This window comes from Misgurnus anguillicaudatus, chromosome 19, assembly GCF_027580225.2.
Source record: "Misgurnus anguillicaudatus chromosome 19, ASM2758022v2, whole genome shotgun sequence".
Lineage (NCBI taxonomy): Eukaryota > Metazoa > Chordata > Actinopteri > Cypriniformes > Cobitidae > Misgurnus > Misgurnus anguillicaudatus.
In genome coordinates, this window is record NC_073355.2 from 23,285,836 (window position 1) to 23,302,228 (window position 16,393).

General features: G+C 37.3%; 1 protein-coding gene across 4 annotated transcripts; it reads left to right on the forward strand.

Moving 5' to 3' along the window:
* The first annotated feature begins 536 nt into the window (after positions 1-536).
* On the forward strand, positions 537-16,386 carry thraa (thyroid hormone receptor alpha a). 4 transcript variants are annotated; one of them, XM_055193406.2, is made up of 8 exons: positions 537-714; positions 6,747-6,808; positions 9,174-9,295; positions 9,525-9,672; positions 11,360-11,565; positions 14,001-14,144; positions 14,632-14,890; positions 15,237-16,386. In XM_055193406.2, the coding sequence occupies exons 1-8, from the start codon at positions 665-667 to the stop codon at positions 15,485-15,487; spliced, it is 1,242 nt and encodes a 413-aa protein (XP_055049381.1). In that variant the 5' UTR covers positions 537-664; the 3' UTR covers positions 15,488-16,386. The 4 variants fall into 4 exon arrangements, with proteins under 4 accessions (XP_055049381.1, XP_055049394.1, XP_055049395.1 ...); XM_055193419.2 differs by having other exon boundaries at positions 9,195-9,295; XM_055193420.2 differs by lacking the exon at positions 537-714 and adding an exon at positions 5,709-5,813 and having other exon boundaries at positions 9,195-9,295.
* Positions 16,387-16,393: the final 7 nt, after the last annotated feature.

Here is a 16,393-nt window from a genome sequence, read left to right on the forward strand (position 1 = left end):
TTGCCTCATAACATAATTATTTTATCAAGAGATTTATAAATTTGGTCATGTTTTGCCTTTGTGGCCCCTGAGCTTTTCAAAGTTGAATAGTCCCGCTGTAACATCTTAAAAAACTCAATCCCAAGGTGCAATGAGCATGCATGACTGCTAAAAATGTATATACTGAAGCGCAGCCATTAGGGGATAACCCAGTTCAGCCTTTCTATAATTAGAAAGAGGCCAAGTGGTTACCCTGGTAACAGCTAAATTATTGACCTTGTACATCAGTTTCATAGGAGGAATGGAAAAATAACATGCTAGTGTTGGAGATGTACATTTATCTCTCGAGACCTGTTTTCCTCCGTTAATAAAATCTAGGGGCAAGAGTTCGCATGCGACAATATAACATACATGCACACCACCACCATGTGTTGAAACAGTGTCACAGCTGCTTTAAAGATGTATTGTGCTGCCTGCAGCCCCTAGAGATGCGATAGAGAGGAATCTTGTATTGCAATTGTGTATCTGACAAATCTATGTGATTTTTCTGTAACGGGTATAAAGGCGTGTTGTTTGACCATGTGCAGTGGTGGCTGACTGATACTGACCCAGTGTATGGTGATCCGAGGGAGGGGCTGCTCGACCTCAGTCTCATGTGATTGGACGCTGGATGGAATTAATGTGAATGGAAGACAAAGAGCAGGACCTTAACCTGCCAGAGGGAGATGAGACACGGTGAGAGATTTGCGCAAGCATGTTTAGAAAAATCTAGCTTGTATACCAATATATTGGCCATTTAAAGATTAAAGGCACTATATGTTTGATTTATGATTAAGATATGCCTGTGTCCCAGAATGAATACCAGAAGTGTATTAATTTTTTTAAATATTTTTTGCATATTGAGTTCAAAGGCGTAGCTGACATTTTGACCATTTGGTGGGGTAAACAGGCCTATCATAGTATGTATAGACATTTCATTGGACGCACACTCAGTGTCGCAGTTACGTGTCTAAAGTGAACTTCTGATCTGTATGCATTTATCGTTCTGGGGTGCGTTTTCCAAAAGCATTGTTGCTAACCTGTTAGCAACTTACTTGGTTGGCAATGGGAAATTGCATTGCAACCAACAAAGTTGCTAACTTAGTTAGCAACGATGCTTTTGGGAAACGCATCCCTGGCTAGTGGCGAAACTGATTTCGGAAACAAATACCTTGTTATAAAATGATATCAAGAGTGTGGATTACATCTGTGCGGAGAGGTTCGGCAGGTTTGGCAGCCAGGCAAGAACTCAAGGACCTGTAGCTAACATTGTATACATTACTTTACACAGTAATGTTAGCTCAGTGTAATAGCTAATATGTGTTAGATACAGTGTTGGAGGTAACGCATTACAAAATATAATATATTACAGTAATATATTAGTTTTAGCTGTAACGCAGTAATATAACGCATTACTGATAAAAAATTGGTAATATTTTACTCGTTACAGTCTTAGTAACGAGCGCGTTACAACAATGCATTTTAAAAATAGACTGTGTTATTTTTATTTTTGACCAATGCGCGCGGCCAACATCCAAACAGGAAAAAGCTGCAGGTAAAATAACGTTCGTATTTCAGTTTCCGGGTGATGTATGCAGCATGTTCATTTTTACTTTCATTTTGTATTTGAACTGCGATTTGGTATAGACGCGTTTCTTAAAAAGAGCCGAATCTGGGAAGTCCGCGGCTGTACAAACATTGACTAAAGTGGCCGCAATCAGGTCCGGTAGCGCCGCACACGCATAATTCTGCGAGTGAGAGCACTTAGTAAAAGCAACAGAAAGTTTCTATCGGTCTCCTGTGCTGCTTGAACCACAGAAGTAAAGAGACTTTTAAAAAGCTTGCCAGTAAAATCCATATCAACAGCACCAATGACAAGGTAAGCCAACGTTGCTATGGTTACAGTCCAGATACATAATAGATTGCTAGGCTACTCCTATGCTATCTACAGTTTAATTACAAACAGCAACCTAAACTACAATGTAACATTAGTGTAGCCTTAAACACGGTTATCTAAATAGTACATTTAAACATCACTGTTTAAAGTTTTTACCAGCCTTTATATGGGAGCCTATATTCATTGTTTGGCAAAAAGCAGTGCTCCTCTGTTTGTCTGTGTTTTTTAAGCAATTATATGTCAGCCTACATGTAATCCTTATATTGTACTGAAATGAGCTGTATTCCTTGAGGCCTGATCCTCCAATAGCACTTTTTGATGTCAACCTAGTGCATGCCAGGTTTGTGGTGTGAATCTGAATTAAAAGTGAATTAAAGAAAAGAAATGAAAAGAGGTTGCATGTCTTGCCATGTTATTAGTCTATTATAGTTGCATTATAGTGGGCTCTAGCTGTATTGTGTTTGGTATGTAATGTGTACCATAATTTACCAGACTTTTACCAGACCATTTGTCTATGTTTATGATTCTGACAGTGATTGTTACTGTATTTTGCCATAAGTCTTCACTGTGCCTATTCAAAGCTCGAGGGCCAACACATAACTTTTAGATTTATAAGCAGCAATACACTATATTTTAACATTTTATAATGCCTAGTCATACTTCTGTTATTTTGATGAAAGTAACTCAAAAGTAGTGTAACTCATTACAGTTCAGAGACAGTAATATTGTAATGTAACTAATTACTTTCAAATGACAGTAATTTGTAATATATAATGTATTACACTTTGGAAGTAACTTTCCCAACACTGGTTAGATATGATTTATTAACGAAGATAATGTACTTTCCTTTTGTTATCAGAATTAAACTTGTGTTAAAGGACTATGTTGCTATTGAGGTGGAAGTCTACCAGAAATTGTGGTTAGTGCACAAAAGCCGTTTGTTTATGTTGTTGGTGCTGAAACCGTCTATACCAGAAAAAGTGCTATGATTTTTTTGTTGACTACATTAAAGGAAAACACCACTGTTTTTCAATATTTTACTATGTTCTTACCTCAACGTAGTTGAATGAATACATACCTATCTTTTTTTAATGTGTGCACTTTTAATCTTTGTACAGCACGTCGTGAATGTGTTAGCATTTAGTCTAGCCCCATTCATTCCAATGGCTCCAAACAGGGATGAATTTAGAAGCCACCAAACACTTCCATGTTTTTCCTATTTAAAGACCGTTACATGAGTAGTTACACAAGTAAGTATGGTGGCACAAAATAAAACTTTTGTTTGGAGCCACAGGAGTGAATGGGGCTAGGCTAAATGCTACCACATTCACGAAGCGCTGTACAAAGAATAAAAGTGCACGCTTTGAAGAAGATAGGTATGTATTAATTCATCTAAGTTGAGGTAAGAACTAGTAAAATATAGTAAAAAAAACTGTGGTGTTTTCCTTTAAGATGAGACATGGCAGGCAAAATAGCAATTTTTGAGCACACTGATCAAGTTTCAGATTTTGGGTTATTTTGCTTCTATAAAATGTCTAATTTATAAAAAAAAATAAAAATACCAAAAATGCATTTTTTTTAACAGTTTGTTTCCTTACACCAGTGAACTTATTCAAATTTTTAGTTAATTTTTTTAGTTAAAATATAGTCATGTAATTATTAACGCATTTTACTTATTACTTATTAATTGTTTTCAGGGTGCCTATTGTACATCTGGCCTAGGACTACAGATGAAAACTAGCCTTTCGGCTAACTCTGGCATGTTTTACAGCTGTGCTGTTATGTTAATATGCATTGTCCTTGCATAAATAAATAAAAATATTACAGAAGGATTTGTTCACATAATGCTCATTGCCTGATTTACATACCATTTTCTATTTAAAACATACAAAGTCCATTGTTTAATATATGTGCATATTTTAAACATTTATGAATTTAAAATGAAAGATATAAAAAATATATTCTGTAAAAGTTTAAACTTTGATATGTTGTTAAAATATAAAATGAGATTATATTAAATGAGATAATGTCCTAATTTCATATTTAAACATAGTTTTAAAGAAAACCTGTAATGGAAAAATACTTATAATATATATCCTTTATTGGTAAAGTTTTATGACAATCTCTTCATGTTAATACAGTAAATGTCCCAATTCACCTAATGTCTTGCCTTAGAATAATATAGCCTGAATGTTAGATAAAAATAAATAATGATAATGGATTTCATTTTTTGTAACTGCAATACATGGTTTTTTATTAATAATATTAATTATAATCAGTGAAATTACTCTCACTATAACCGTTTCTGACTGACTAAAGTCATGTCAAAGATTAAAATCAATATAAAGTCTGTAATTGAAATCAAACTTTAATGCTCCTAATCTCATAATTAGATTATGGCACTTTAGCCTGGCTTTCATAGACAGGATCACAGTTTGCTCTGATCCACCAATAGCTCTGAAAGATCAGAAAATGACAAGTTTAACTCTAAACACATAATGAGAAAAGAATAAATCTCAGATGTCTTTGACCTTACTAAACCTGTCGTATTTGTAATTCAGAGGCCTTGATGATTGTTCAAAGCGTGTAAAGTGTTTAAGTGACAGCTGTCAACAGCAGACACAGGATTAGATGAGAAAGCTGAATAGAGAGTGAGATTAGAGAGAGAAAGAGAGAGAGAGAGACATAGACATACAGAAGCCAGTTGGGGTCACTGTGGAGCAAGGGACAATTCAGGACACTGTATTATGATGACAGTCAGTGGATTGTCTGTAAGCAGCATGTGTCATTGAGGCTGTGTGTTGAGTTGAACAAGCACGTGTATCTCTGTGTGCTGCCTCATGGTCGTGCCCTCCCCCTATACTTACTTTGTGCACACATCCAAACACACAAACAGTTTTCAGTCCCTCTGGGATTCATTTCCAGCTGGAGAAGCTTCAGACGTTCACTATAAGATAAAGTCGTCCCGCATAGATCCGCCATTTAATTACGCCACTATAACTTGATTAGGAGAAAGCATGCACGAGCGAACAGCACATGCTATAGCGCATCTCTCCTCAAAAGCATGTGCAGGAATTCACAGGAGGAAGTGCAACTGTGACATCCTCCCATGGACTTCACTTTGATGTGTCATGAGCTCACGTGTATCTTTAACCGTGAGTTTAGAGGAAAGAATTTGATGTTTTTGTGCACAGAGAAACTTAGCGAAGGAGTCAAATTAAATACATTTTATCACAAATAAATAACATGGTTTTTTTTTGATACAATAAAAAATAAGCAGTAGAACAGTAGTTTTGTGTGCTTCTTTAGAGAGCGATAAAATGTGAAATTCAAGACTTGTTAAAGAATGTTCTTTACATTATGTTCTTTACAAAAATGACTTGATCTTGGTTTTCACAGACTTGGTCACAAATGGTCAATGCTGCATTGAATTCATCCACTGAATACTCAAATTCATGTGACTCTACCACAGCCCTGCTGATGATTTATGCATATATATGAATATGCTACAACCAATACATTAATATGCACAGATGACAGCACTGTAGCAGATGATTTTGACTGATGGCAGATGGCATAGGGTCCATTGCTTGATTGTATAAGATTTTATCAGTTGAAAACAATGATTGAGGAGGAAGATGAGATGTGAGTGTTTGGGATGATGAAGGAGAGGTAGAGCTCACAGAGCACCCGTGTCACATGGCCCTCCGATGCACGGGAGCTGTGGCAGAGGGAGGGATGTGATGAAAGTGTGTGTATGTGTGAGGGAGAGGGAGGGGTGAGAGAAGTTGTATCCGACCAGCTCAGAGTCCCTGTTACTGCAGATAGATTGCTTACAGCTTGGCAGGAGGAGGGAGACGGCAATCATGCACATTTTACAACCTCATTTTGTCAACAGGTTTGAAAATCTCTTATTTTCTGCCTTTTATTGGTGTCTTTGTGCGGTTTTGTTTGTTCATGTATAAGCAGATTGTCAACAGGACTTTGGGATAAATAATAGCAGGAGGTAAGAGGGAATAGATACCAACATAAAAGAAAGAGCCTGTCAGTACTGTCCGTGCTTTGATGTTTTTTCATGTTTTTGAACCTGATGTGGGTTGATTACTTATGAAGTTTACTTATGGATTATAAGTTATTCAGGAGCCATGTTGTGTAGATTATCACATAGTCACTGGTCTTTATAAAGAATTACTCATATGGTAAGTGTTTATAAGGTTTTATGTGTACTGTGTCAGTGTGTTTGGCTCCATACAATCATTGCCTCATTTGAACCGGACCATGTAGTTCAAGGGGGTGTGTCATTGTTTTACTTGCTGTACATCGCCGTAGTTCAACGCTTCACACGTAGACATTTGATATCGTTGACTACATGATGGGATACTCGTCACGAGAGTGTTAACTGTGGATTTTATTGTGGTCTCGGTGGCATGAGAGCCATCACATGAAATAAACATACTTGTGGTTTGATCTATTGCTGTGCTTTCGGTTTTATAAGGTGATGCAACACTCCGCTGAGAGTAAATTATGGCAGTCAGCTCAGGTGAAAAACATTTTCAAACAGTGCCACCACATGGTCAATTGTAGAACCTTTTTAAGAAAAAGCATGCAGACAATGATTTTTTTTTTTTTAAATAAAATGATTAAGTACCGCTTTACTGTTTAAAGTTTATAAAAACATTTAAGTGTATTGCAAAACAATTGTGATAATAATGGATATAATGCAAATTATTTAGCTTTCTTTTAAATCTAACTCTGGTGAAATAGTAGATTTAAATTTAGTTTAGATTTGTTACATTAAACTGTATCTCTTCTGTCTCCTCTCTTTCTCCAGGTGGCCAAATGGAGTGAAGAGAAAAAGAAAGAACAGTCAATGCTCTATGAAGAGCGCGTCTGGTGAGCACATCCAGTGGCAATGATGTCTAAACCAATGTTTTTTACCAAGGGTTCAGGAACCAATAGAGAACCTTAAATGGATAATTCAGCAAAAAATGGAAATTACCCCATGATTTAGTCACCCTTAAACCATCTCAGATACAGATGTCCATCTTCTTTCAGATGAACACAATTTCAGTTATTTTAGTTAATGTCCTGGCTCCTCTTCGGTTTTATAATGGTAAAAAAACAGGGTCCACGACTTTCAAGCCATAACGGTACATTCACACGGGGCGAAAGCGTTAACGCTTGACGGAAGACTTGTCTGAACTGGGGCCACCAGCCAATCACAGTGGCCGCAACCCATGCTCCGGTTGCATATACGTAATTGGGTGGCTTACACTAGGTATAAGGCAATCTGATTGGCTGATGCATGCATTGGCGCTTGAAAAGTTGAGAAATGTTCAACTTCTGCTGCGAGCCACGGCATTGACGCAACTTTGACGGATCCACAATTCAGTTTGGCAACACATGACGTCACCCATTACTGTAAAGTTATGTACCGTAACAAGGGCATCCATCCTTCACAGAAGTAATCTACACGGCTCCAGGGGAGATAATAAAGAAAGACCTTCTGAGAGTAATTGATGCAGTAGAAAAATATAAATATGTATATATTTAAAACTTTATAACTAGCTTCTTGTAGCGGCCAATGCTGTTTTCTATCGTTATAAAGCTGGGAAGAGCCTGTTTGTCTGAAAGATAATGGACATATGTATCTAGGATGGCTAAATCATGGAGTTATTTTAATTTTCACTAAACTATTACTTTCACAAACATCCAAGGGGTCCTCAAAATGACTTAAAATGATTAAAAATAAGACAAAACAAGCATTAAATAAGTACATATACATATGTCTAGTTGGAATGTTTTATTTGGGGCCTTCAAATATTGTTGTGGACAATAGTAGGGCCTTGAAAATCTGAAAAAAGGTTGAAAACCCCTGAACCTGATTCACACAGCACTTTGGTCCCAGAAATTACCCATAAAATTGTCGGACAAGCTTCTGTGTGAACGCAAACACATCCTGTAAATGTTCTGGGATAGCTTTCGGAAAGAGGACCTAGTAACATTGCCGTAAGATACCCGAAAAGCCCTCTGTGTGAATGAGATGCAGAAAAATGCCGTAAGGGTTGTAGTGAGTTATGGTTCAGCTCTTTAAAACAAGGGATTTGCATGCAGATCACGATGAGAAATGTCTGCAAACTGGACTGAAATCTTTCAGCTCTTTAAAAAGAGTGTTTTTAATGCACATTAACATTCACAACGAGAAATGTCGGCAAACTGGACTGAAGCAGAGATCAGGGAGCTCGTCAAATATCCACTCTGAAGCTGAGATCATTCACCAAGATACTAGAACAGCACGCCATGCGCTCCTTTATAATCTTATCATAAACAAAAATGCACGCGAGTGGTTTCTGGAGAGAAAAATTATGGATACTCCAGACGATGCAGAGAAAAAACTACCATGTGCAGGACTTTAAACACCTCACGTGTCTTTACGGATATCTGTGTGAATGCACACACAGATTCAGACAAATCATTGGCAGTGTAAATGAACCAAAAATCAAACGATCCCAGACAAATCCCGGATGCATTTTCAGTAATGTCTGTGTGAAATGGGCTTTGGTCACCACCAAGACATTCAGAAACGTCCTGTCCATTTATCTAAAATGCTTTGGGAGACATCATGTATTCGATTTGTGACATTCATTTTCCCACCCACTTTGCATAATTTTTTCCCCAAACATAGTTATTATCAAAATGTCAGAACTGCTCTTTGCATGGTGATCACAGATTAAAAACACTCTCAGACACAGATTAAAAACACTCTCAGAATTTGAACCCAGTTCCCCTGGCATGCTAAATAAAAACTGTACCGCTAGACTAACACATCTTGCATTTATGTAAGAAGGACTAAGTTATTAAAGCGTTGTTGTTCTTGGGTCATGTCTTATCTAGGCTGCTATTCTAACAGTGCCAGAACTGCTACTGGTGCCTTCTAAAAAGCCAAATTTAAAATAGGTGCAGAGATTTTCAATCTTATAATGTGCCCAGATTATGCTTGCTGATGTTATGACGAAGAACTGTGGGTAGTTTTTGAATTCCATTTGGTACGTGCTATTAAAATCAGATTGTAGAGAAGCTTTCTCGCTTATCTGTTAACTAGATACTTTTAACTCACAGTGCATTTGTAAGCAATACTTTTTTTTAAATCAGTATCTGTGCTCTACCAATTGAGCTACAAGACTTTAGGGGTGTAACGGTGGTCCAGTTTGTGTCTGTGTGTTCTGCTGTAACCCGTTTCCTTACTCCTCGCTTCTAGTGAAGAACATCTCTGTTCCAGGGTATATTCCCAGCTATCTGGACAAAGATGAGCCATGTGTGGTGTGTGGGGACAAAGCCACTGGCTATCATTACCGTTGCATCACATGTGAGGGCTGCAAGGTGAGATTCTCAACCCAAAGAGGTTGTGATTTGCAATTTACATCAGTCTAATAACTTCTTTTATGAATGTTTATTTAAACACAAGACCACCTGAAAAAATGTATTATTGTCTCTTGCTCAGTTTGCGTCTCCAGAATAGGAGTCTCAAAGAGGTCACTATTCCCACGTTTATTAGACGATTCATTAAACGCCACATAAGTCAACCTACTGCTCTTTTGGTTTTTCCCAGGGTTTCTTCAGGAGAACTATACAAAAAAATCTTCACCCATCGTATTCCTGTAAGTATGATGGCTGCTGCATCATTGACAAAATTACCCGCAACCAGTGCCAGCTGTGTCGCTTTAAGAAGTGCATCTCGGTGGGGATGGCCATGGACCGTAAGTGTTTACACACACGCACTTTCATTATACAAATCATTGAAAGACTTATAGGAATAGCTTATCCACAAATCAACTTACTCTCATAATGAAAGTTCACAATTACTACATCTGTCACGTTGCCACCAAAATAGCATTTGTTTTTGCGTGCATAGTAACAGAATAGAGCTTGACTCACACGGTCACTATGAACTGTCATATGGAAAAAATGCATTAAGATTCTTTTTAAAAGCGTACACGTTTGCAGTTGCATAAAGGCGAGTACATAATAGCAGATTTAAAGTGTATATTTATATAACCACATGCAATGTTTCCTATGCATTAATATAGCATGGTCTGATGTAGGCTATTGTCATGCACCAAGTCGGAAAAATATTTTGTATTCTCTGAATAAATTGCCATTTGATAAAGCCTGCGGTAAGGGACATTGTACAGCCAGCCGGTTGTTGTCATAGAATAAATCTGACGCAAAGCGAAGGGGTTTTGTATCACCCTAAGTTTATTATTTTGCAATAACAAATGGCTGGCTGTACATTATCCCGCTTATTACACAGCTACAAGTAAAAACAGTATATAGGCACTAAAATTTATATATATTGGTCAGTGAGGTGACGTTAATTATTTTGTGTCCGTATGGTTCAATTAAATGTAAAAGGGTTAAAATTTCAAAATAAATTTGCTGATTTCTTGCATACATTCTCTTTTTTTGAGGGCCAAGTCTAAAATTTCTGGTTTTATATCATTTTGAAAGAATATTTGGGGGATAATTGCAAAAATGTCAATGTGGTATAACCGATCTGTGTCAGTTGGTGTAACTAATATTTTTTTAAATGAAAATCAAGGTGTGTAAAAGGGTTCAATTTCAAAATAAATTTGCAGATTACTTGCATACATTCTCTTTTTTTGAGGGCCAAGTCTAAAATTTCTGGTTTTATATCATTTTGAAAGAATATTTGGGGGATAATTGCAAAAATGTCAATGTGGTATAACCGATCTGTGTCAGTTGGTGTAACTAATATTTTTTTTAAATGAAAATATAAATATATTCATAAAAATGTGGAATAAAATATAATCATCTAGTTTAGTGTAATATGATTTTTCTACATACATTTTTACATCATTTGTCAAAGATAATTAGAAAACAGAGCTGTTTTTAGCATATGTCAGGACAAATATTACAAAACGCATACATTTTTTATGATTATGCTTACATGCCATCAAGGTGTATAAAATATTTAATATTTTTCATTCTTTGACCCATTTGGTAGTTACACCATCTGACATTTTTTTAGCTCCATTCAGTCTTTAGCTTTCATAAAAATGCTGCAAATTTAATTTTTTATTGCATAAAATTAACATAAATACACTATGTGCATTGAAATAAACCTGATGCTTGCTTTTAAAACAAGTTTTTTAAAAAGATTTTGGAATTTCTCATCTTGCCAAACCATTTTTGTAACTGACACATATATGTTATTAATTATGCATATTTATATTACATTTATTTGAACATATTAAATTGCACCTGTTAAGATGATTTACATTATCCGAATGAGTCAGTGTTATTAGTTTCGGTGTTGTGGAATGTCGCCACAAACCAATGACGATCAAGCATTATGTGTAATAATTTCGCATAGCATTTACTGTCACTTGTATTGATATAATGACTGAATCGTGTCCCTGGCAGTGGTGCTGGACGATTCAAAACGTGTGGCAAAGAGACGCCTGATCGAAGAGAACCGCGAGCGGAGGAAGAAGGATGAGATCGTGAAGACTCTGCACACTCGACCCGAGCCTACAGACTCAGAGTGGGAGTTGATTCGCATGGTGACAGAGGCTCATCGGCACACCAACGCCCAGGGCCCTCACTGGAAACAGAAACGCAAGTTTTTGGTAATGCAAACACATTGAATTCCTGACTGTATTGTATTGGATCTAAAAGAAAATCTATTTTTTTCCCAATTATCCTCATTGCCTTGGCAACGACCGGCACGTCTTCCAGCTGTGCATGATTCCTTCGTTACAGCAATTGTATTTGAATGTCACAGGTCAAAACACGAGTTGCTTAGCAACTAGACAATGTGTTAGGCACGAGTGTATTGCAAGGAACTGAGTGTTCACAATGTTGAGAGCTTTGAAGAAGCTGTTTTCATTAGGCAATGACATTGAATAGCATGTTTACATACAATAATGATGGGTCATTATGATTAACCAATTAGTGGGATCGATGGCAGTGGTGTTTGGTGTACATATAGAAATTATGAGGCAAAATCCCCCTCTGTCTTTTTTCTTCTGTTTTTGTTTTTTCGTCCAAATATAGATTTCAATATGCTGTAGTCACAATATACTTTTAGTTTCATTCACTATTATACATACGCATGCAAATAGATAGATCATTGATTGGTGAACTATAGACGATCTATATACCGTATTTTCCGGACTATAAGTCACACTTTTTTATAGTTTGGCGGGTCCTGGAACTTCTAGTCAGGTGCGACTTATACGTCAAAATTATTTCATATGAACCATGCAAGAGAAACCATTACCATTTACAGCCGCGAGAGTCCGCTCTATGCTGCTCCTGTATTTATGTAATTCAATGGATTCAGTGATGCGGAATGACTTCAGGACCTTTTTGAACTTGATTTGGCCTGTCGTGTTAATTTAGCCTATTCAGCCTCCCAGGTATGCTCTGTATGCTATTGTGTATCGTGTAAATAACTGTTTATGTTACTTTAACATGTACGGACACCTATTCAGCCTGCTATTCTGTGCTATTGTTTAGTTAAATAAATAAATGTCTGTTCTTCGGCTGGGATTTTGTAAAATCATTTTCTAAATAAACGTGATGTATATTCCAGTGCGACTTATATATGTTTTTTAACTCTTCAAAACGCATTACAGTCGCATTAGCGACTTATAGTCCAGAAAATACGGTACCTTTTCGGGTGGAGAAAATAACAGTATCACACAATCCCATTTTGTACAGTATTATAGCATGGCTCTTTGAAATGCTTGATTCTGATTGGCCAGTCGCAATTTGCAGATTTGTTATTCCCAGATAACAACCGCTCAAAACCAGTAACACAAGGTAACCCGGATGCTGCAAACCATTTTGACAGGTACAGTTTAACACTTCACAAAAATTAAATATAAATGTCTTTTAATAGCATATATGACATTATATTTACAAATGATTAAACAAAATAGTGTGTTTGTGACAATTGAATGTCTTATCTTAAAACCGAAAAATTAGTTAAATTTTTCAAAATATTTCAAATGAATATTTAATGTTCCTTACCATTCTTACTGAGGTAAATAGCAGTGTAATAAGCGGGATAATGTACAAGCAGCCGGTTGTTATTATGAAATAAGTCCTGATCACCCGGTCTGAGCATATGTCTGCGATAACAACCGGCTGCCTATATTGTACATTATCCCTTACATAAAAACAATAGCGATGCAAACACAACATTTATAATGTGTAAATAAAAAACACTTCCTATTAGGGGTGTAAATCTGACAGTTCATTACGATTCGATACAAAATCGATTTTCTATGCCAGTGATGCAATTTTTGACGATACATCAACCGCTTCTTAGATACGACTATGATTCACTTCGATTTATTTATCGGTATTTTTATATTACATGCCTAGTTAAGCAGTTACATTTTTACTTACAAATGCAACTAAAATACATAACATAAACATTTAATTAAACTCTTTGAAAATGGCACAATCTCTATCCTAATTGAAACATTAACAACAACAAGTTAACAAAAATACACCTTTTTAAATACAGAAAAATGAATAATAAGGGGCAAAATGTCACATAAATTCAAGCTTATGATGGCAACAGTCAAAGTCTTTCGGTATTTTGTGCCAAAATGTGCATTAGTGACAATCACTGAGGTAGTTTTTGAAAAAATTTAATTAAATAAAAAAATAAATAAATATAAAAAAGAAAGCTGTTAAACTTAAGCATTTGATCTGTCACACAACATCAGAGCTATGAGTCAGATGAAAATAAACCAAAATGCACGCTTTGGCAGAAATGCATAGATGGACGTTACATCAAGAAATGAGGACATAAAGAGTGTCAAAATAAAGGTACCTGAAATCGATTTTTAACGTGTGGCATCGATGCATCGGATCGTTAGAAATAAAATCGATCTATCGATCAGTATCAATGTATTATTACACCCCTACTTCCTATCTGGTTGCTACCCATATACGCAGGGGTCTGCATAGACTTTTTGCATGCTGAAATCTAAACGATAGATCTTTCAGATGATTTTTCACTTTTTTTTGTTTGTTTCTTCTTCAGCCAGAAGTCATTGGACAGTCTCCAGCCCCCACATCAGACAACGACAAAGTCGACCTGGAGGCCTTTAGTGAGTTCACCAAAATCATCACCCCCGCCATCACAAGAGTTGTGGACTTTGCCAAAAAACTGCCCATGTTCTCTGAGGTAACGATCGTAAAATGACAACATCTTGAAAAAGTTTTTGCATAAACAACACCAAGCTCCCTTATTATCGCACCTGTGAGAGACACAATAAAGTGAAATTATGTGCTTAGCCCTGGCAGCATTGAACCTTCTAAGCCACAACTTTTATGTGTATGCTCATGTTTTACTGTAAGCGTGGGTTTTGTGTTTGTTAGCGCATTTGACTAATGGCTTAATTTCAACACTGTTGTCTGTGATTATGGGCCGTTTCTCTGCTTTGTGTTGCGGCAGTCCCCCTAATCTCACTGTAATTGTTCCTGTGATCACATAATCACCACAAACCATCACTTGCTACTTTGAAGCTTCCTTCCTCCCCTCTAGCAGATGAGAGATTTGAATCTCGCCAGCACAAAATCCCATGATGCCTGCAAAGCATCAGATGATTTTTGAAAGCACAACAATCCATTGTGTTCGTCCGTGTGCCTTATTGACTCTTCTTTGTGTTTAGCTGCCTTGTGAAGACCAGATCATCCTGCTGAAGGGCTGCTGTATGGAGATCATGTCGTTGCGTGCGGCCGTGCGGTATGACCCCGAGAGCGAGACCCTGACCCTGAGCGGAGAGATGGCCGTCAGTCGAGAGCAGCTGAAAAATGGGGGGTTAGGCGTGGTGTCTGACGCCATTTTTGATTTGGGCAAGAGCTTGTCGCAGTTCAACCTGGACGATTCGGAGGTGGCGCTGCTGCAGGCTGTACTGCTCATGAGCTCAGGTGTGGAGCTATATTTACATGTAAACCTGTCTATGAGATCCAACGTCTCTTAATCTTATTATGGGATTAGGAAAATCTCAATTTGATTTCAATCACTGATTTCACATTGATATCAATCTGTGACATGACCTTACTCAGTCAGTGTTAAAGGGACAGTTTACCCAAAAATGAAGATTGTGTCATCAAACTAACTTGAGTACATGTGAGTACACAGAATTGACAGAATTTTCATTTTTGGGTGAACTATCCCTTTAAAGATATCAAGGTTATATTTTCATTGAATGTTCTTTACATCATGTAGGATAATTTTATGATTCATGATATATTTCAATCACCCACTGCACAGATCGTTCCGGACTGACGTGTGTTGAAAAGATCGAGAAGTGTCAGGAGATGTACCTGTTGGCGTTCGAGCACTACATCAACCATCGCAAACACAACATCTCACACTTCTGGCCCAAGCTGCTGATGAAGGTTACAAACTTGCGTATGATCGGAGCCTGTCACGCCAGTCGCTTCCTGCACATGAAAGTGGAGTGTCCCAACGAACTCTTCCCCCCACTTTTCCTGGAGGTCTTCGAAGATCAGGAGGTGTGATCAAGAGCTACGGTGAACTCGGAGGGGGTGGGCAATGGGGCAAACCCCATTTGAATTTGTTTGTGCATACCAGAAGCACTTGTTATTCCACATCTTCATGCAATGCAGAATTGGGACGTGTATTTTTTATTTGCACCGTTGGGTCCCTTGTTTGCTTTGGGTTGTCAGCCTCTACAGTTGTTGACCTCACTGTTACTCGCCATTCAGATTCCTCCCACCGTCAGAAAAAAGCTGGCATCCATTAACCTACCTCTCGTGACAACATACCTCCCAACCTCTGAAGGAGCTTGTTTTAAAAGCGTGACAAAGAGACCTGGACCGTGCAGGTTTTTTCGTTGAGAAATCTTCGCATCATTTTATAACCCGTTTCAGATACGCTAAAATAACTGTACAAAGTCAAAAGTAAATTTGGGCACAATATTCAACTTAAAAAAAAATAGTGTTTTGCCATTCATGTTCCACTTTGCACGCTTTAAATATCTCCTTTGTAAACCTAACTACCTTGTGTGCGCTCATACACTCTATACATACAGTACATTTATGTTTTGTGAACATCTCATACCTCATATACACCAGCATACAGACATACATGTAGCAACGTGTACATGTATGCATGCCTATAGTTGTACCTGCACCGACACATCCTCTTACAATGTTGTGTATACAGTTCTCTAGTACCTGCACACGTACCAGTCTACTTGTATTAAGCTGACAAATCTGTGACCTCATCATTTGAATAGCCTGTTTTTGCGTACCGCTGTACATCTGTAAGACCCATATTGCTGTCCTGAGGTATTGTTATGATTATTACGCCTGAAATTACAATTTTAGCCATTCAGAGTGGTTAAGCATCCAAAGGTGATATCAAATATGTAGCTTAAAGGGACATTTCGCTTTTTTTTATAA

Bases quoted from the DNA above. Each gene is read 5' to 3' on its own strand.
- thraa (XM_055193406.2), top strand. From the start codon at position 665: ATGGAAGACAAAGAGCAGGACCTTAACCTGCCAGAGGGAGATGAGACA. The intron at 715-6,746 runs GTGAGAGATTTG...CTCTTTCTCCAG, and splicing joins CCAGAGGGAGATGAGACACG to GTGGCCAAATGGAGTGAAGA. The intron at 9,296-9,524 runs GTGAGATTCTCA...GGTTTTTCCCAG, and splicing joins TCACATGTGAGGGCTGCAAG to GGTTTCTTCAGGAGAACTAT.